The following is a 22,748-nucleotide window of genomic DNA, read 5'->3' as shown; positions in this document are numbered from 1 at the left end:
TCTATGGATCATGTGGTTTTTCTTATTTCATCTATTCATATGATAAATTAGATTTCTAAGATTAAATTTATGCCATGATAGACCCTGCTTAGTTGAGTTAATTATGCTTTTGAATTCCTTTTACTGACATTTTACTTAGAGCCATGTCTAATTGAGGGAGTATGTTTCTGGGCATAAACTTTGGTCCTAATATTGTTCACATTATTTCAAAATAATGATTACTTAAAAATAGTGAAGCTTTTTGTATAATTGTTTTGTGTTGTGGGGTAGTTTTGAAAGAATTAACCTTTAAAACAAGGTCTATTTTTGGGAAGTGCTTTTGAGTCCCTTTTGAGACCACTCTCTGATTTTATTCCCAGATTATTGATCTGTTGATTTAAAAAAAAAATCTCTTGAGTAATTTTTTAATGGAAATTTATCCATTTCACTGAGATTTTTAGACTTGGATCTTTACAGCGTATCCAGGAACCAGCCCAGTTTCATTAAGTTCTCACATGCCTCTGGGCCATAGAGAAGGCCCAACTCTGCAGCAGGTCATTTAGGCGGTTGAATTGACAGATTCCTTTGTGTATTCTGTAATCTCTGGTGGATCCAGTTTATCTTTCATTCCTCATCCTGATAGGCCTCTCTGAAGAATTCAAGCTTCTAAAATGCTTTGGAAGTGGATTGCTGGATGAACTAACCATACAGGTTCTACTGCTATTCCAGGTCACTTAGTGGAATTGTTCAATTAAATAAACATAATTTCAGTCTTTGTTACTTGGATTGCTTTTCTTTTTTTTTCTTATTTTTATTTATTTATTATTATTATTTTTATTAAGGTATTGATATATACCCTTATGAAGGTTTCACATGAAAAAACAATGTGGTTACTACATTCACGCATGTTATCGTGTCCCCCGTCATACCCTCAATACAGTCACTGCCCAACAGTATATAGTAAGATGCCACAGAGTTACTGTTTGCCTTCTCTGTGTTACACTGTCTTCCCCATGATCCCCCCTACACCATGTGGGCCAATCATTATACCCCTCAGTCCCCTTCTCCCTCCCCACCCGCCTGCCCTCCCGCACACCTCCCCTTTGGTAACCCCTAGTCCCTTCTTGGAGTCTGTGAGTCTGCTGCTGTTTAGTTCCTTCAGTTTTGCTTTGTTGTTATACTACACAAATGAGGGAAATCATTTGGTGCTTGTCTTTCTCCGTCTGACTTATTTCACTGAGCATAACCTCCAGCTCCATATATGTTGTTGCAAATGGTAGGATTTGTTTCTTTCTTATGGCTGAATAGTATTCCATTGTGTATATGTACCACCTCTTCTTTATCCGTTCATCTACTGATGGAGACTTACGTTGCTTCCGTATCTTTTGCAATATACATAGGGGTGCATATGTCTTTGAATCTGAGATCTTGCTTTCTTTGGGTAAATTCCTAGGAGTGGAATTCCCAGGTCGAATGGTATTTCTATTTTTAATTTTTTGAGGGACCTCCATATTGCTTTCCACAATGATTAAACTAGCTTACATTCCGACCAGCAGTGTAGGAGGGTTCCTCTTTTTCCACATCTTCGCCAGCATTTGTTGTCCTTTGTCTTTTCGATACTGACCATCCTAAGTGGTGTGAGGTGATATCTCATTGTGGTTTTTATTTTCATTTCCCTGATAATTAGTGATGTGGAGCATCTTTTCATGTGCCTGTTGGCCATCTGAATTGTCTGTTCATATCCTCCTCCCATTTTTATTATGGTTATTTGCTTTTTGGGTGTTGAGACGTGTGAATTCTTTATATATTTTGGATGTTAACCCCTTGTCAAATATGATGTTTACAAATATATTCTTCCATACTGTAGCATCCTTTTTATTCTGTTGATGGTGTCCTTTTCTGTACAAAAGCTTTTCAGTTTGATGTAGTCCCATGTGTTCATTTTTGCTTTTGTTTCCCTTGCTCGAGGAGATGTGTTCAGTAAAAAGTTGCTCATGTTTATATTCAGGAGATTTTTGCCTATGTTGTCTTCTAAGAGTTTTATGGTTTCATGACTTACATTCAGGTCTTTGATGCATTTCGAGTTTACTTTTGTGTATGGGGATAGACAATAATCCAGTTTCATTCTCTTGCATGTAGCTGTCAAGTTTTACCAACACCAGTTGTTGAAGAGGCTGTCATTTCCCCATTGTATGTCCATGGCTCCTTTATAGTATATTAATTGACCATATATGGTTGGGTTTATATCTGGGCTGTCTAGTTTGTTCCATTGGCCTATGTGTGTGTTGTTGTGCCAGTACCAAATTGTCTTGATTACTGTGACTTTGTATTAGACCTTTAAGTTGGGAAGTGAGATCTCCCCTGCTTTATTCCTTCTCAGGGTTGCTTTGGCTATTGGGGGTCTTTTGTGGTTCCATATGAATTTTAGAACTATTTTCTCTAGTTCATTTAAGAATGCTGTTGGTATTTTGATAGGAATTGCACTGAATCTGTGGATTGCTTTAGGCAGGATGGCCATTTTAACAGTATTAATTCTTGCTACCCAAGAGCATGGGATGAATTTCCATTTATTAGTATCCTCTTTAATTTCTCTTAGGGGTGTCTTGTAATTTTCAGGGTATAGGTCTTTCACTTCCTTGGTTAGGTTTATTCCTAGGTATTTTATTCTTTTTGATGCAATTGTGAATTGAATTGTTTTCCTGATTTCTCTTTCTTCTAGTTCATCATTAGTGTATAGGAATGCAACTGATTTCTGTGTATTAATTTTGTATCACAACTTTGCTGAATTCACTATTAGATCTAGTAGTTTTGGAGTGGATTCTTTAGGGTTTTTTATGTACAATATTGTCGTCTGCAAACTGTGACAGTTTAACTTCTTCTTTACCAATCTGGATGCCTTTTATTTCTTGTTGTCTGATCCCTGTGGCGAGGACCTCCAGAACTATGTTGAGTAAAATTGGGGAGAGTGGCCATCCTTGTCTTGTTCCTGATCTTAAAGAAAAAGCTTTTAGTTTCTCGCTGTTAAGTATGATGTTAGCTGTGGGTGCTATACTTAGTATTGGTAAAAATATCCCGAAATACCTAGGATGCATTTACTTTGAAGTTTTCTGAGTTCAGGAAGATCTGGCTCATTTAGCTCTAATATAAAGGACTTATGTTTTTGAATGTACTTTGATTACCTGGGAAAAGTTTAAAATAAAATGCTACTTTAAAGTGTAAAAATAGCTCTTATAAAAATCTGATTTTTAAAGAATAAGTTAATTTTGCTGGAAAACACATGGACAATGTTGTAATGAAAGTTGGGCTTTTGAGTAGAGATTTTGTTTAAGTGGATAAAATATGTGAAAGTCAACTCAGTATTCTGCAAGATGACAAAAATAATTTAAAGAGTAATTTAAACATAATTTAAGGAGGAGTTCATTGTACTGAGCTGACACTTAACTGTTGGAACATATGTTCTGTCATACCCTTTATAACTCACTACTATTATATTTTGAAGAACATTATATGTATTTCATATATGTAGTATTTATCTTATAAATACCTATTATGTTTAAGAGTTATTATAAAGGACATTGAAGTACTTAATAATTGTTATATCCAAATACAGACATTGTAATTAAGTAGATGGCTAACAGCAAATAGCACTATTAAATTCAGTGAATAGTTAGGAACTTAGACAACAGTGAATTTGTAGTCAGGATTTCTTGTTCCATGTGACTTACTTTATGGAATTTATGGCTTCTAAGGCAGTAAAGTGATGTTGGAAGATTGGGGTTAACCTTTTTGTATTGAGTTTGGTCTTGGTAACTGAAATGGGAGATTCTATCATAGTAGAGCAGTTGGGATTTATGGCTTTTTTATGTTTGCTTCAGTGTTGAAATATTTTCCAGATAGCTCTGATGAATGCTACAATTAGGTGAAAAGTTTTGATGTATATTGTGGGACATAACATTAGATGTCCTCCTCTCTCATCTTGGAATGAAACTCACTGGAGAAGTGGGACATTATAATAAGGAGTAGTTGTGTAACTGGGCTTTTGCCACATTCACGTTCTGTAGATACAGCACACTACAAGATACCAACATTAGTAACATCTTTCTGATTATAAAAGTATTCATCGTAGGAGTTAAAAAAATACAAAGAGAATAAAGGAGAAAAAAGACCCATAAAATCCTACAGAGTGAGGTTATTTTGACGTTTTTGAGGTCTTAAATATATATTTTACAGATTTGGTTCATATTTTACATACAGTTTTGTCTCTTGCCTCATTCACTTTAAATTTCATTGCATGTATTTTCCTAACCTATATCTTTCATAATTAAGTCTTATTCCTTTGTATGGTTTTACCATATTTAATTGAACCAATCACTTATTGTTTGACATACAGGGTGCTTAAGATATTTTATGTTAGTATTTTTATGATTAAAATTTTGCTGTTGAAACTGTGTAATTTATATTTTTCATAGAAAAATAAGAAAATGCAAAAAGAATAAGGAGGTCAAACCCACCCAGAGATATTTTCCTATCATTGTGGTGTATATATCATTGTAAATTTTTTTTGTGATATATGAAGAAGATACTGTGTGTGTGTGTGTGTATTTTATACAAAAGGGAAATCATGTCCGTGAAACCTTTTTTCTTTCGATGGTATTATTGTGAGCATGTGTCATTTTGTTCTTGTCTCTTTTAATACAACAGCCCTATTCTGACGATAGCAACAGTACACTTGTTAAAAATTAGGTATCTGAACATTTAGAAAGTTAAAGAAAAAAAAATTTGTTATCTAACCACTCAGAAGTAACGGACATTTTTGGTTTATGAATTTCTTTCTCTATTAAAAATTATCAAAGCACCTTCCTCCTTTTTTTTTTTTCCTTTTTCTCTTTTAGGAAAAGTTAGATTACATTATACATGCCACTTTATAATTTACATTTCATTTACCATGAACATTTTTCTATGACTACACTGTATTGTATGGAAATAATATGTTTAGCCATACTCCTGTTGATGTCAGAAGTATTAGAATTTTTTGCTGTTAATAGCATTCCAAAATCCAGTTTGCATCTATACACAGTTATTTATTTTTGTCAAATTGACATATAGGAAAATAGATTCTTTTGGGGATACATAATCCTGTTAATTTTAATAAACATGTATAGATTCTTATAATCAGCATACAATCAGGATACAGGACAGTTCCATTATCTTAAAAAATTTTCTCATGACATCCCTTTGTAGTTGGATCTTCCCTCCACCCCTAACCAGTGGTAACCACCTATGTGTCCTCCATCTTTATAGACTAATCTTTTTGAGAATGTCACATAAATGGGATTATATAATATGTAACCTTTTGAAAATTGGCCTAAATCTTAACATAATGCTCTTAATATTTGTTGAAATTAAAATTATTGTTGTGTATCAATAGTTCATTCCCTTTTATTGCTGAGTACATACCACATTTTTTAATCCATTTTTTTTTGAAGGGCATTTGGGTTTTTTCTAGTTTGCAGCAGTTAAGAATAGAGCTGCTTTAAACAATTGTGTATAGGTTTTTATGTGAAACTTAAGTTTAACTTTTCCAGAAGTTAAAGGCTCCAGAACTCCTATAGCTAGGAGTGGGATTGCTGGGTCATATGGCAAGTGTATGTTTAACGTTATTTGAAACTGCCAAACTCTTTTCCTGAGTGTCTGTACTTATTATCTCTTTTGGATAGGCATAGTCTTATATACTTTTTTGAAATACATAAAAATTATGAAACAAACACCATTGGCATAATATAATTAAAAGGCCAATTTTTTTTCTGGCAACTGTAAATAAAAATATATATAAACATAGTCCTGTGCTGTATCATGGCCACAATATATTGTAACCTTTGTCTAGTCATTGATTTATTCTGTCACTTCTGAATTTTCACAGAAATAAGTGAACTTTATCATCTATTACATAATTATGGGAGTGGTAAAAATTATGACTTCAATTCTGTTTTTGATTTTGCTACTCACATATATAGTAATCTGCTCCATTCTTTCCTTTTATAACATCATTTTCACAATGCTGCAGTCCTTAGATACATCCTAGGAAAAATAATATTTCCTTAAATAAAGCTAAGGTACAATTCTTAACCTTTCCCTTCATGTCTCCCAGAAATATTGGGAGAATTACCTGCCTTAAGCCTTCCTCTTTAAAGATATGACTGTACTCTGAAATCCAAGCCAAAACTTAAATCCCGTGGCTTTTTAAAATATAAATAAAAACTGGAAAAATAAACCAAAAAGTGAAGAAATAAAAGATGCCATTCATGTGTTCATCAGCAGACTAACCACTGCCAAGGATATAATCGGTCAGCTTGAGGGTAGGTCAACAGAAACTTCCTAAACTGAAATGTAAATAGAAGAAATAATTTATGTGGAGGGGGGGTTGAGAACTTACACCCAAAGACTGTGGAACTGTTCTTTAAAATACAACATATGCATAATTGCAATGCCAAAAAAGAAAGGAGGAAACAGAGAGGAAGAAATATTTGAACAATGGTGGAGAATTTTCCCAGATTAGTAACGTGTACCATATCTTGGCTATTGTAAATTATGCTTCTATGAGGATAGGGGTGCATATATCTTTTCAAATGAGTTTTTTTGTTTTCTTCAGATAAATACCTAGTAGTAGAATTGCTGGGTCATACAGTAGTTCTATTTTTAATTTTCTAAGGAACTTCCATATTGTTTTCTGTAGTGGTTGCTCCAATTTACATTCGTGTACCAGTAGTGCACAAGCATCCCCCTTTCCCCACATGTTCATTCAACATGTTATTTCTTTTTGGTGTAGATATTCTGACAGACGTGAAGTGATACCTCCTTGTGGTTTTGGTTTGCATTTCCTTGTTGATGAATGATGTTGGACATCTTTTCATGTGCCTGTTGGTCCTTTGTATGTCTTCTTTGGGAAAATGTCTTAGGTCCTTTGCCCATTTTTTAATTGCATTTTTTTTTTTTTGCTGTTAAGTTGTGTGAGCTTTTGTATTTTGGATATTAACCTCTTATTAGATACATGATTTGCAAATATTTTCTCCCATTTGCTAGTGTGCCCTTTCATTTTGGTGATGTACAGAAGTTTTTCAGTTTGACATAGTTGCACATGTTTATTTGGATGCTTTGACTTTTGGTGTCAAATCCAAAAAACCAAGATTGATGTCAGGGAGCTTAACACCTTTGTTTTCTTCTAGGAGTTTTATGGTTTCAAGTGTTACTGTTAGTGTTCAAGTTATTAATCCATTTTGAGCTAATTTTTGTATTAGTATATTCAGTGTCTGTATACCTAGATATTTATCACTTCCTTTAATTTCCTTTGTATCTGACATTTTTCATATAGGATCTTTTCCTTTCTTTTGCTTTGAGCAGAGAATATCCTTCAAAGTTCTGTTTAGTGTGACAAACTCAAGTTTTTGCTTATCCAAAGTGTCAATTTTTTCTTTTATTTTAAAGGATGCTTTCTTTGGTACAGACTTATGATTTTCAGTTACTCTTTCCACACATTGAAGATACTAATCTGCTGCCTCTGGTTTCCATTGTTGCTTAGAAGTCAGCTGTGCATCTAAGTGTTGCCTTTTTGTTAACATTTTTTTTCTAAGATATTTTTTTCCTCTTTGTCTTTGATTTTCTTTCTTGTTTCAGTTTTACAATATTGAGTTTGAAGAGTTCTTTTTTTTTTATTCTGCTTGGAATTGTTTAGATTTCTTGACTTTATGAATTGATGTTTTTTTGTCAGTTTGGTGAATTCAAAGCTATTAACTTTTCAGATACTTATGTTCTCCTGGGACTCCAGTTGAATATGTTAGACTGTCTTAGTATATCTTCTATGTCTTACATTCTCCTATATTTTACATATTTTTGTCTCTCTTGATTTCAGTTTGGTTATTTTCTATTTACCTGCCTAAATTAGAAATATAGGTATTTCTAATTTACCTATATTAGATACAGCTAGTTGTCCATAGCTATATCAAATATACTTTTAAAGTCATCCATCGAGTTCCTATTTTTGGTTATTGTCTTCTTCAGCTCTAGAATATATCTGTGTGGTTCTTTTTCAAGTTTGCTTTCTCACTATCTACAATATGCAGTTCTTTGTCAATTTTTCAAGCCTTATTGTTTTAAAGTCTGTATCTGATGAGTACTGTATCTGTAATCTGTTGGAATGTTTCTGTTGTTTTTTGTTTCCTCTAGTTACTTGGTTTTGGTGTTCATAGTTTTGCATTCCTGGTTATCTTTGCTTGTCTCTGGATGTTGTAAATTAAAAAATACTTCTTGACACAATTTTAGGTGTAGGATATCTTCTCCCAGAAAACATTTTGATGACTTATCTTTTATTTTGAACCACATAAACCATTTGAATCCACAGTCAAGGTGTGAGGTTTCCTAAATCACCCAGATGACATTAAACTGGGTTATAGTGCATGGGTGCATTTATTTAGGGTCCTATCCTAATAGGATAGTACTGTGTATATATTTTCTCAGAGGTACCACCCTTGATAGTCTCTGGACTCCACTGTTACACCATAGAATGACAAAGCTGCTGAAAGTGCAGTTGAGCTTGTCAGTCGTGACTTTAGAACAGGCAGATACCTCCCAGGGCAAAGGTAGCCCCAGTATTGTACTTATCTCTGTGTGTCAGTCCTTACTTGGGTTTTACCTGATGAGATTAAAAACTAAAAACATAGTAATAGTTTTTAAGAATATGATTTTTTATATTTCATACAGCTTTTCTTGTTGTCTTTCCTGGGAGGGTTTGTCCAGATTATGTAGTGTTCAATTATTAAGTCCTTTGATGACACAGGCAAAAATATTTGTCATCCCTACAGATCACATAATACTAAACTATGATGTCTTACCCATTTTGGTTGCTTTCTTCACACTTTGAAAATAAACTGGTAAGTAGCTAAAATAGTTTAAATTTCACTTTTGCTGTCAAGGGTAATCACAATTGAAATTAAAGATGAATAATCTACAACCAAAGAGTTAAACTGTAAATGATTGGATTGGTAGAAGAATGGATCCTGTGGAAGAGCCATTAGTGAAAGACTATAGTGCCCATGTGTTTTTGACAGGACCACAGTATTTTTCAGGATATACGCATTGTTCTTTTTTGTGTCCAAACCTTTTATTTAGTCAATATTTTGTCACTTAACACAAACTCTTAATGAAAACACTTTTCTTAATTTAGCCAAATACAGTTGTTTTAAATCATGGAGGAATTTTGTCTACTTTTCAAAATATGGAGGGTGCTGAATCTTGGAATGATGGCACTCATTGCTCATTGCATAACAAACTCTTGAGTCAAATAAGATTTCATTTAAACAGTTTTAACTTTTCAGGAAATATAGTTGTTACATACTATCCGGTACCAGTTTTTTTTCTTAGTAATTTATTTTTACCCAATTAGTGTATGTATTTTGTAGAAAAGTGCTAAGGTATATTTTCCTGGTTACAAGACTGCCCTAACTTCTTAAACCAACTGCAGAGTTTGTGGGTTCTCAAAACTGCCTTTGCATTTGATAATTAGCTAGAAGGACTTAGCAGAACTTATTGAAAGTTGTTATTAGCTGTGGTTTATGATAGCAAAAAAGTACAGTTTAAAAAATCAGTCAAGAGAAAAGAAGCATAGGGCAGAGCCCAGGAGGGTTCTACGTGTTCTCCTGGAGTCACGGGCAGCGTTTAACTCCTTCTGGCAATGATGTGTGACAATATGCAGAGTATTACCAGCCAGGAAAGGTCACCTGAGCTTTGGTGTACAGTATTATTGAGAAGATATAGTTGACTGCCAGTATGACAGACCTTTAGTCTCCAGCCCTTCCAGAGGTAGAACAGATAACTGCATGACTCAAAGCCCCACCTGACGTAATTACATTGCTGGAGTGTTTAGTGTTGAACACAGGTAAATGAAGGTGATAAGGAACCCAGAGGTCCCCAAATAAACAATACTCTTCCTAGAGAGCACCTCCCTGGAGATGAGGCAAAGTCCAGAACATCTCTTTTGGGTAAGCTTAATTCTTTATTGAAGATGAAACAGAAGGAGATAATAAACAGCAAATGAAATCCCTTCAGGTGTATGTTAACATTTTGGAATGTAACTATATATTTCTATGTAAATTTTCATTTCTTCCCTTTTTTACAAAAATATATTGTCACTGTACCTATATTTTATAACTTTTCTTAGTTAATATTATAAGGCTAGATATGATTAAGTTGAAAAGAGCAAGAATTTACCATATGGTGTTTTTTATAGGCAAGCTTAAATAGATTATCTTTGACTCAGTGAACTTCTTAATTAGAACACATAGTACCATGTGTTATAAACATTTTTGCCATATTGGATGAGCCACTTTAATATTTAGTGATTCTTAAAAAATAAAATCTTATTAAATTAGTAATACCTGCATGTGGTATAAAAATATAAAAGTATTAAAGGACTTATAATGAAAATGTTTTCTTGCCCTCCTGTTCTCTACTACTCATTCTCAAGAGGGAAACCACTTGGAACTATATAGTCTTTTTGTTTTATTTTTTTTTGTTTTTTGTGTTTCTCAATAATATGTTTTAATACTTTTCATTTTTTAACTCTTTGATATAATTGGTAAAGGTTTACTTTACCTATTGTATGTAATCTCACGTCTGTCCTCCATTTATCCGTTCATCTGTTATCTGTTTATTGCTGGATGACATGTAATTTCATATGTAAGAGTGAATTTTCTTTGTCCTTGCCTGTGAAAATGTTAGACCCTTGTACTTGGCTGTTGATTTGGCTGTGTGTGGAATTCATTTTCCTTTAACACTTAACGGGGCTTTGCTTTTCTATTTTTCTTCCTCTAGAATCTGTATTGCCAGTGAGAAGTCTTCTAATAGTGATTCTCATTTTTTGATAGATGAACTCTCTTTCCCTCTCAGAGAGCTTTTTAGGATGTATTTATCTTTGTTGTGAAATTTCATGGAGATGTAAGTACTTACTTTTTTATTTGTTCATTGTACTGGCCTCTCACAGGCCTCTTTCTGTTTGAAGGTTTGTTTCATTTATCTTTGGAGTATTGTATTAGTTCATTGTCAATTCTGTATTGTCCCTTTTTTTTTCTTCTGTAGAACTATTAATTGGTCCTGTAGGATTATCTGGATTGATCATCTGTGTCTCATCTTTGCTTTCGTATTTTTGTTATATCTCTGCTTTACCTTTTTTGGGGGAACTTCCTTTGATCAGTTTCCACCTCTCCAAAAAAAAAAGTAAAAGTATCCATATCTTTTTTATTTTCTCATTTCTTTTTTCACAATATTCCATTCTATGAACTTTTTTTACATGTCTTGAGGTCACAGATTTGTACATGCTTTAAAGATTTTTGATTTTGAAACAAGTTCTAGACATGTTAGAAGTACAGTACAAAGAAATTTTTCCTGACTGATGCCTTTCTCCTGAATATTTTACTGTGTATTTTCTACAAATCAGGATCTTCTATTTAATCTCAATCCTGCCATATAATGTAACAAATTAATCTTAATACATGTGTGGATTCCTGATTTCTTAACTGTGTTTAATGGGATATATTGTTACTGTCATTATTTATTTTGATGCTCAAATTGTCCTAATGTGGTCAGTAGGAGCCTTTTTGATAATCAGTTCTCTGTCCTTTTGCATAATCTCATCTTTCCTTGAAAACTTCCCAGCTTCCCAGCACAGCACTATGCTTCAGGTTTATAATCTACTTTTCCTGCCTTAGCCCTGGAATTGCCATTCTTTCTAAGGATTTTTGGTACGTTTTAATAGAAAGTAGTGTTTATAAGATCTCAGCGTAAGATTTGCTCACTGCCCTTGGGTTCTCACTTTTTTCAGGCCCTTTCAGTTCAGTAGACAGAGCTGTATGTGTGAGTTTGTGTTTTGTGCGTCTCTATGTACTGAAAACTGTAAGTTCGTGGTGGTACTTCTCATTCGCATTTAGTATTACAGGATTGAATCTAGCTTTTTCCCTTTCTATTCTCTCTGGCATAGAGAATCTTGGCTCCCATTATCCTTAATGGATTTACTTATTTGAGCAGTCCCTCTGGATGTAGCCAATCATCCATCTCTGCTCTCGTTTCCCCACCCTTGCACAGACACCCTCTTCTCCTGCTTAGTCTCTTTAGTCCTCATTCTAGGTTGTTGCCACCCTCCCACACTGTTGCATGTAGATCTGCCTCTATTCCTCAACAGCATTTGGCTTTGATAGCCCTTACCAAGCTGCCCCTCACCTTGGATGCTCTCTCCACTGTGCTTGGGCTGTGACACACTGTATCAGGTTGCCTCTTCACAGATGCCTCCTGACCTTACCCAGAGGTCTTATGTGCTGTGCTGGGGAAGCCCCCAGGTGTGGATGCTCTCCTCACCCTACTCTGGCTCTGACTGCATCGCTCCCACCCCTACCTAAGCTTTGGACACCTTATTTACTCTTCTTGGCCTTTGACTTCTCACACCAGACTCCTCTCCCTCCCACTGTGCTCTTCCACACCTAATGACTTTAGGACTAAATTGTTTTGGAAAGTTTTGGGGGAATGTGGGTGTATGTTTCATCCAGGAGTAATTTTTCAGTTTATCATGGTCTTCCATGATTGACGATTATCTGCTTGTACTTATGAATAAATAATAAATAAATAAGTCATTTGGGAACTCTGCTTATGTGGGTAGGACTGATCGTTTTATTTTAGAATTAGTAAGTGAAGAGCCATCCATTGCTCTGGAGACCTGGGAATTATGGAAATCAGTAGTCATTTCTATAAGAAAGCAGCACTGATCCATAGTAGCTATACTAGTTTCCCCAAACTATTTGTATGTGTTTATGTGTTTAACCGTTTAGTTTTGGCCTTAGGAGAAAAATGTCTGCCAACTTAGTGTTAGTGTCTTAGAGTTATTTTGTTTGATAATGAATGTCAACACTTATATACAGAGATTAATTCCCCTATTTTCAGCTCTGCATTTCCCATGAGCCCTCCTTTTCTAAATTTCTAGCTTTTCTGGAACTGCAAAATAGTTTGGTATCTTAGTTACAGTTTCCTTCTCAACCTGGGTTTCTTCTTCCTGGCTTTATCAATAATCTGTTTTCACAAATGTAAAAAATTTCGCACTGGCTCCCTTTTCAGGTTAGAATGTTTTCAGCTGCAAAAGAGAAATTTACTTAAAAGTTAAGAAAAAAAATACTGCTATAATAAGAAATCTAAAGGTATTGTAGTTCAAGAGTTGGTTAATTTAGTAGGTTGATGAATCTAGCAAAAATCCACGTTATTTTCATCTGTTGTCTCTTTCATCCTAATCTGCTGTTTTTCTTGTCTCAAGTAGTTGTAGCATTTCTGGGCCATTCTCATTGAAGAGTATCCAGAGTCTGTAGGAGGACATTCCTTCCTTGTCTACTGTTTTCAAGAGTGAATAAAACCTTCCTAGAATCCCTGATTACGGTTTAATGGTCAGAATCCATCCGTCACTTGTGTATTTGGAAACAGAGAGAGAGAGAGACTGTGTGTGTGTGTGTGTGAATACAATTACTATAAATAAACTATCTTTAGACTTTTGCCTCTTTGACCAGCAAGCATTAGGTGTCCTGGGACTTAACCAGAGTTTGTGTTTAAACAAGGTTCCCCAAATCAACAAGATGACTAGATTACACATTAGTAGTTGAGACTTCTCAAGATTTAAATCCCTGGGTCTGAGAGATACCTCACTTGTAAAAGTACAGGGTTTCAAAATGATTGAACAAAATCATCATTCAGTAAGAAGAAGGAAGGGGAGTTAGTATGAGAATGGTTGTTGGTTTGACAACCAATAATGTCTGCCCATACTGCCTTTTCAAATTTTTGGTTGTAGCTATGTGTGTGTGTGCTCTTTTATCATTCTTATAGGAGGAAGAAAAGAAATGGAGGTATGGCTTGTCTGCCATCTTGAATAGGAAATACGTTATTTAATGGCATGCACATATAGTGTCCTATAATCTAAACTCCAATACTTTAAGCAGGTGGAATAGATCCTTATTAATCTTCATTTCAGAGTCTGTTCATTTCTTTTTGTTCTCTGATGGTATTGCCACAAATTTAGCAGGGTACAATATTACACGTTTATTATCTCAGAGTTTTTGTGATTCAGCCATCTGGGCTTGGTTGATTGGGTCCTCTGCACGGCAGCAATCAAGATGGTGGCCAGGTCTGGGTTCTCACCTGGGGAAGGACTTGCTTCCCCACTCCCATGGTTGTTGGCATCTGGTTCCCTGGGGGCTGTTGGACAGAGCACCTTGGTTTTTTGCTGACTGTCAGCCAGAGACCTCCCTTAGTTGCTTCCATGTGGCCTTCTCTATAGGCCAGCTCACAGCATAGCAGCTTACATCTTCAAAGCCAGCCAGTAGGAGAGTTACCTGGCAAGATGAACATTACCATGCCATGTGGTCACATAAATTCCATTATCTTTGTCATATTCTGTTGGTTAGAAGTTAGTCATAAGTTATGTCCATGTTCAAGGAAGAGGGTATTACACAAGGACATGAATCTCAAGAGATTGGAGTCACCTTAGAGTTTGTCATTGAAGGGTATACATCTAACTATAAGAATAACTGCTAACTTGAATCATACATTGTATTGAGGCTTCTACTTAAAATGTGTACTGTACTGTGTACTTAGGTAATGAAATATGCTAATATAGCCAAATATTTTAAATCACTGAGGTAAGACTTGATATTTCTGTAATATGAATTATTATTGCTAAACAAGTTCCTTAGTTTTAAGATATTATTGTGGTTAATAGTATTTCATGAATTAAATTGTAGACATTTTTTTTCTTTTTTTTTTTTAGTTGACTATATTGTGGAGTATGACTATGATGCTGTGCATGATGATGAATTAACTATTCGAGTTGGGGAAATCATCAGGAATGTGAAAAAACTACAGGAAGAAGGATGGCTAGAAGGAGAACTAAATGGGAGAAGAGGAATGTTTCCTGACAATTTTGTAAAGGTAAGTTTTCTTACCTACATTTCTAGCTGTTGCTTCATAGAATTTAATCTTGAACTTTAAGAAATGTATATATTTTAAAAACTAAAGTGTTTTAGGTAAATTTTTACTCTGCTGAATTTAAGAAACTTGAGGTTCAAGTAGATAATAGTCATCATTGTTGCTTGGTGTCCTGGTAAGTAATGACACTGTGTGTGTGTATCTGTATTTGTATGTATGTGTATGTATGAATCTACCTATTATTTAAAAAAAAATAGTTTGCATTTCAGTAGTGCAGTTTGTAATTTACAAAGCAGTTTTGCTGTGCAAATTCTCATTTGAGTTTACAAAAGTCTGAGGTAAAGGAGGGCTGGTGATAGCCCCACACATTTTAAATATGGTGACATGTAGATGAGAGGTCAAATTTTTACCCAATCCTGGCTTGGTAATAAGACATCTGAACTGAAATCTGGGATAGTTGCCTCTTTACTCACATCTTATTGTGTCTTGTTGCTTTTCCAGCCCCTTTGAGAATGTCTTAAGATGCCTATTTTTAAGTTTCAGTATTGCAGCAGTTATCTGAGTAGCAGTTTACTCTTTAACTATCAGTGAACATTGTTCTTTTATTAAGTATGCCACCTCTGCTAGAAAACAATCAAGATTCTTAAATCCTTACAGACTAATAATGTTCTCAGTAGAAGAAAAAAAATAAAGAATGTCTGTATATTTACACTTCACTTATATCTTGTTTTCCATATTTTTTACCCCAATCCACATCCCTGGCCTTACTAGTATGGGTTCTGGAAGGGTAGAGTGTGTGTCTCATTTGTTTGTCCAGTTTACACAGTAGTTGTTAAAAATATCTGCACAATGTGGATGTTTAGTGGGTTTTCATTTCCTGAATAAGTTTGTGTTTGTTTTAGTTGTGGTTTTACCTCTAACTGAACACATACTTACTCTGTTAATTGATTTCACAGAAGGTGAACTAACTACTCTTTACCTAACTACATTTTATTTCTTGAAACAATTGAGGAAAGTAATGAATTGAACTTATGTGTGCTGGTCACTTAAAAAGCTTTTTTTGTTTTATGAATTTACTTCTTTTTATAACCTAAAATGAAGTCTAATGTAGATACCATGGAAAGTGGACTAGAAAAACTGGATTTAAACACAGTCAAGTTCCAGCTTTGTCCTTTGTTGTCAGTATGACGTAGGGTAAACCACAAAATTTATTGGTTTTCTTATCTTTAAGGTGGCATATTAGTGGTCTGTATATAGTAAGCTGTGACATTGACCTCTCATCTTTTTTTTAAATTTAAAGGAAGGGGTCTTTTCAGAGAAACTAAGAGAGCAATGGTTAAAAAACGTTGAAAAGTTAAGTAAGAAATATTTATGTAGTTCTCTTAATTGTGTACTGCTGTATATAGTACTGGTAGTGGAGATGACCTGATCATAGGGTTCCATTTTGAAATATACTTTACTTTCCTGTTTCAATACAACTAATAATAAAAGTTGAGTTTAATGGACTGCTTGCCAACAGAGGGTGCAGTGTGAGTATGCTAGGTATTAGAGGGAAGTTGGGACTAAAAATTAACTATAAGGTATTGGATTAAAGTTGAAGACATCATTAAGAACTCATGTTGGGTTTAAAATATGCACAGACAACATACAGAAATTATATATGTATGAGCTTATAGTTGTACTTATACATGTGTGTGCTTATACTTGGGCATTTGCTTATAAGAGCTTATATTTCTCAAGCTCTTTCTGCTGAGAGGGCCTAAGAAGTAGTGGCATGCCAGTAACAATGAATATGTTCAGTGCCCAGATCTTGGCTTCTAAATATCATTCTCCAGTAAAAGGAAGCAGGTTTCCTTGGAGAAATGGCTGATTCTAGGGCTGGGGCAAGGGAAATACTAGATGAGATTGGAGCATATAGTAGTGCCAGGAAGTAAGGGAGTGCTTAAAAAAACAAAATGATGGTACCATGTCAAAGCAACATGGGAGACAACCTGAAAGAATTCTTAATGTCGAGCTGGTACATTTGAGCAACGAAATAACTTAGTATTGGATTATTACCCAAAGTAGAATTTAACTATATATGGGTCCATGCTGACATAAATAAATGGTTTAGCAAATAAATAAGAGAAGGTATAAGTCTTAGAGAATTATTCCAGGTAAAATTTGTAGATATTTTCCTTTCCTCCATTCCCTGTCCTGCCTCACCAGAAGTGTCCCCCAGGAGTGGGCTAAAGTAAAGAACAGATTGAAGGGAAAATAGTAACATTACAATGGAGAAACCTGGCAGATACTGGGTATGTGCTTATAACATCATCAGTGAAAAATTGTGTTGGTGTCATGTATCCCCTTCGCCTCTGTGGTATTTATTCTTCTCCCAAACCCATAATCCCAGTCTAAGTGTGAGGAAAACATCAGACAAACTCAAATTGAAGAATATTGTACAAAGTATCTGACCAGTACTCTTCAAAAATTTCAAGGTCATGAAAAACAAGGAAAAATTGAGAAACTGATGTTGACCAGAGGAACCTAAGGAGACCTGATGACCAAATGCACTGTGGTGTCTCAGATTGGATTATGGAACAAAAAAAGGGTGCTAGTGAAAAAACTGATGAAATCTGTATGAAGTCAGTAGTTTAGTTAACAGTAATGTCCTAGTGTTCATTGCTTACTTTTGACAAGTGTAACATGGTTATGCAATATATCAACATTAGGGGAAACTTTGTGAAGAGTATATGGGAACTCTTTGCAAATCCTCTGTAAACGTAAAATTGTTCCAAAGTAAAATTTTTATTAAGAAAATTAACCACAGGTAATCAACATCAGTGGATAATCCACAGTAAGATAGTTAGCTTTATCACTTCTGTTGTATTATGTGAAAATTCAAGGGAAAGTTTTAATTTATAATTCATTGTCCACTTAAAATAAGCCTTTTAAAACTGGATGTTAAGGTACTTAAGTCATTTTGTAAATTTGAGACTCTGAAGTAGATGGTAGAACTAGGTGTCCTATTAAAAACTTACTTCTCTGTTAATTGTTTGAGAGACTTCTCTGTTAATTGTTTGAGATAGCTATGTTAAAGAGCAGTGATATTCAAATTGGGCTTGAAAACAGGTACACAGGTAAGTCATTTTTGCAGCCTATTGTGGCAAACTATAGACACTGTAAATTGGTTTTGTGACACACAAACATATACATTTCAGTGTCCCTTGCAGTGTTAGTTCATCTTTATGTGACTTAAAAAATATTTTACAAAAAATGCAAAACAAGGTTCCATAAATTTAATGTACAGAATGTTGTCATTTATCATTTTTACTTGAGTGTTGCTTTAATAGGACATTACAGATAAAATTGAGTTCCTTGTTACTCTGTTCTCATTTTCCTTTGTACAACTACTGTATTCTGAGGTTATATATACCTTTCTAATAGGTAAACACATACATACATATTTACTTGTGCAAAAAGTGCTTTGTGTGATTTATATATTTACATAATTATTTCAGATTGCTTTTTTTTTTTTTTTTGAGAGGGCATCTCATATTTATTGATCAAATGGTTGTTAACAACAATAAAATTCAGTATAGGGGGGTCAATGCTCAATGTACAATCATTAATCCATCTCAAGCCTAATTCTCGTCAGTCTCCAATCTTCTGAAGCATAACGAACAAGTTCTTACATGGTCAATGAATTCTTACATAGTGAATAAATTCTTACATGGTGAACAGTACAAGGGCATTCATCACAGAAACTTTCGGTTTTGATCACGCATTATGAACTATAAACAATCAGGTCAAATATGAATATTCGTTTGATTTTTATACTTGATTTATATGTGGATCCCACATTTCTCCCTTTATTATTATTATTATTTTTATTTTTAATAAAATGCTGAAGTGGTAGGTAGATGCAAGATAAAGGTAGAAAACATAGTTTAGTGCTGTAAGAGGGCAAATGTAGATGATCAGATGATCAGGTGTGTGCCTATGGACTAAGTATTAATCCAGGCTAGACAAGGGCAGCAAAACATCCACGGATGCAGAAGATTTCTCTCAAAGCAGGGGGGGTGAGGTTCTGAGCCTCACCTCTGTTGATCCCCAAATTCTCACCTGATGACCCCCCTGTGACTGTGCCTGTCTTAGGTTGTTCCTCCCTTGCAGAATCTTACCCGTCTCTGGCTAACCAGTCATCTTCCGGGGCCTTACAGGGAAATGTTAAGTTGGTAAGTGAGAGAGAAGCCATATTGTTTGAAAAGGTTAGCTTTTTACTTCTTTGCAGATTTATGCCCTGTGGCTTCTATGCCCAGCACTTGTCTCGAGGTATCTTTACCACCTGGAGGAATTATGATACTCGGTAACTTCGATATGAGGCACGAATTCTATTTAAGGGTTGTAATTAGGAAGGAAGAAGAAAAGCTATAGAGGTAGCATATGGAAGGAAACATGGGAGGATTGATTATTTCTTTGACATATCTTCTTGTAGAGTACCTTAAGTATGTATAGGTTTTAAACTACTAACTAATTTGCACACACATATTAATATAATAGGAATACGGTGACATAACCAAAGCGAATCTATAATTACCATCCATCTCCAGTGAAGCCAAGAAAACCATTTAGGCACCCTAGGCATTTGTGAAAATTTGTCTATGATATGGTGGATATTGTCCAACTGTACTTGAACAGTCTGAGAGAAATCAGACAAATTAAAGCAGCCCATTTCTGGGATCTGTTCACATCCCATGTGTTCTTTTAACCGTAGATAGTCTATAGTCATAAGATTTTGGAGTGCTACACCTTGCACCCCTCCCAACTCCTGGTTGAGTTCCAACAGTACAGATCCGGTCAAATTCGTTGTCTCAGTATATGCACATGCCAGCCTAGACATCTCCCTCCTCATTCCAATGGCAAGTGCAGGAAACGGTGAGGTGGACGCAGCCAGAACCGCAGCATTGCCCGGATCCCTGTGGAGGCTTTTTGATGATCATCCCGCGGCACGAGTCCTCCAGAGAGTGCTGATGCCGGAAGCTCCTCCTCATATGGTATCTTAGTTCATTTTCTGGGTATCCAAGCTAGGCCTTGATCTTCTGCATAGAAACAAACAGACCCTTTGCCCACACTTTGACATGCCCTCTATACCACTGTGCAGAACTCATTGGAGGTCAGCACACAGGGACTGCTTTTTTGTTTTTTTATTAAGAGAAAGGAATATTATCAGAAAAGAGTACCTCCATAGCTGATCATCTGACACCCTTTAAGTGATCAACATTAAGGATATTTAAAGCATGCGTTGATCTTTGATTTACTAATAGTTTTATCTTATCAAGGAGTAATCCCCCTTTTCTTTCTTTCTTTCTTTTTTTTTTTTTAATCTTTAATCTACACTTATATGAAGAGCACTATGGTTACTATGCTCTCCCCTATATCAGGTCCCCCCTAACAACCACATTACGGTTACTGTCCATCAGCTTTGCAAAATGTTGTAGAATCCCTACTTGTCCTCTCTGTGTTGTGCAGCCCACCCTCCCCTTTCTCCCTCCCCCCCATGCATGCTAATCTTAATTACCCCCCTTCTTCTTCCCCCCCTTATCCCTCCCTGCCCACCCATCCTCCCCAGTTCATTTCCCTTTGGTACCTGTTAGTCCATTTTTGGGTTCTGTTATTCCGCTGCTGTTTTGTTCCTTCAGTTTTTCCTTTGTTCTTATACTCCTCAGATGAGTGAAATCATTTGGTATTTCTCTTTCTCCGCTTGGCTTATTTCATTGAGCATAATACTCTCCAGCTCCATTCATGTTGCTGCAAATGGTTGGATTTTTCCACTTCTTATGGCTGAGTAGTATTCCATTGTGTATATGTACCACATCTTCTTTATCCATTCATCTACCGATGGACATTTAGGTTGCTTCCAATTCTTGGCTATTGTAAATAGTGCTGCGATAAACATACGGGTGCATCTATCTTTCTCAAACTAGATTGCTGCGTTCTTAGGGTAAATTCCTAGGAGTGGAATTCCTGGGTCAAATGGTAGGTCTGTTTTGAGCATTTTGATGAACCTCCATACTGCTTTCCACAATGGTTGAACTAATTTACATTCCCACCAGCAGTGTAGGAGGGTTCCCCTTTCTCCACAGCCTTGCCAACATTTGTTGTTGTTTGTCTTTTGGATGGCAGCTATCCTTACTGGTGTGAGGTGATACCTCATTGTAGTTTTAATTTGCATTTCTCTGAAAATTAGCGATGTGGAGCATCTTTTCATGTGTCTCTTGGCCATCTGTATTTCTTTTTTAGAGAACTGTCTGTTCAGTTCCTCTGCCCATTTTTTAATTGGGTTATTTGTTTTTTGTTTGTTGAGGCATGTGAGCTCTTTATATATTCTGGACGTCAAGCCTTTATCGGATCTGTCACTTTCAAATATATTCTCCCATACTGTAGGGTTCCTTTTTGTTCTATTGATGGTGTCTTTCGCTGTACAGAAGCTTTTCAGCTTAATGTAGTCCCACTTGCTCATTTTTGCTGTAGTTTTCCTTGCCCAGGGAGATATGTTCAATAAGAGGTCACTCATGTTTATGTCTAAGAGGTTTTTGCCTATGTTTTTTTCCAAGAGTTTAATGGTTTCATGACTTACATTCAGATCTTTGATCCATTTTGAGTTTACCTTTGTATATGGGGTTAGACAATGGTCCAGTTTCATTCTCCTCCACGTAGCTGTCCAGTTTTGCCAACACCATCTGTTGAAGAGACTGTCATTTTGCCATTGTATGTCCATGGCTCCTTTATCAAATATCAATTGACCATATTTGTTTGGGTTAATGTCTGGAGTCTCTAATCTGTTCTACTGGTCTGTGGCTCTGTTCTTGTGCCAGTACCAAATTGTCTTGATTACTATGCCTTTGTAGTAGAGCTTAAAGTTGGGGAGTGAGATCCCCCCTACTTTATTCTTCTTTTTCAGGATTGCTTTGGCTATTCGGGGTCTTTGGTGTTTCCATATGAATTTTTGAATTATTTTTTCCAATTCATTGGAGAATGTTGCTGGTAATTTGAGAGGGATTGTATCAAATCTGTATATTGCTTTGGGCAGGATGGCCATTTTGACGATATTAATTCTTCCTAGCCATGAGCATGGGATGAGTTTCCATTTATTAGTGTCCCCTTTAATTTCTCTTAAGAGTGACTTGTAGTTTTGAGAGCATAAGTCTTTCACTTCTTTGGTTAGGTTTATTCCTAGGTATTTTATTCTTTTTGATGCAATGGTGAATGGAATTGTTTTCCTGATTTCTCTTTCTATTGATTCATTGTTAGTGTATAGGAAAGCTACAGATTTCTGTGTGTTAATTTTGTATCCTGCAACTTTGCTGTATTCCCATATCAGTTCTAGTAGTTTGGGAGTGGAGTCTTTAGGGTTTTTTATGTACAGTATCATATCATCTGCAAATAGTGACAGTTTAACTTCTTCTTTACCAATCTGGATTCCTTGTATTTCTTTGTTTTGTCTGATTGCCGTGGCTAGGACCTCCAGTACTATGTTAAATAACAGTGGGGAGAGTGGGCATCCCTGTCTGGTTCCCGATCTCAGAGGAAATGCTTTCAGCTTCTCGCTGTTCAGTATAATGCTGGCTGTGGGTTTATCATATATGGCCTTTATTATGTTGAGGTACTTGCCCTCTATACCCATTTTGCTGAGAGTTTTTATCGTGAATAGATGTTGAATTTTGTCAAATGCTTTTTCAGCATCTATGGAGATGGTCATGTGGTTTTTGTCTTTCTTTTTGTTGATG

General features: G+C 35.4%; 1 protein-coding gene across 5 annotated transcripts in view; it reads left to right on the top strand.

Annotated features, from left to right (window-relative positions):
* CD2AP (CD2 associated protein) overlaps positions 1–22,748 on the top strand; it is a 162,378-nt gene that overhangs the window by 20,857 nt on the left and 118,773 nt on the right. For 4 of the 5 annotated variants that reach the window (XM_073224610.1, XM_073224609.1, XM_073224612.1 and 1 more), the window contains exon 2: positions 14,822–14,982. In XM_073224610.1, coding sequence (XP_073080711.1) covers positions 14,822–14,982 — 161 coding nt within the window. Of the gene's footprint in view, positions 1–8,885; positions 8,904–14,821; positions 14,983–22,748 lie in introns of those variants that run through there. The other variant, XM_073224613.1, reaches the window with a different exon arrangement.

The sequence above is a fragment of the Manis javanica genome, chromosome 16, assembly GCF_040802235.1.
Source record: "Manis javanica isolate MJ-LG chromosome 16, MJ_LKY, whole genome shotgun sequence".
Classification (NCBI taxonomy): domain Eukaryota; kingdom Metazoa; phylum Chordata; class Mammalia; order Pholidota; family Manidae; genus Manis; species Manis javanica.
Note: the sequence above shows the minus strand (reverse complement) of the source record. Positions and strands in the feature narration are given on the sequence as shown.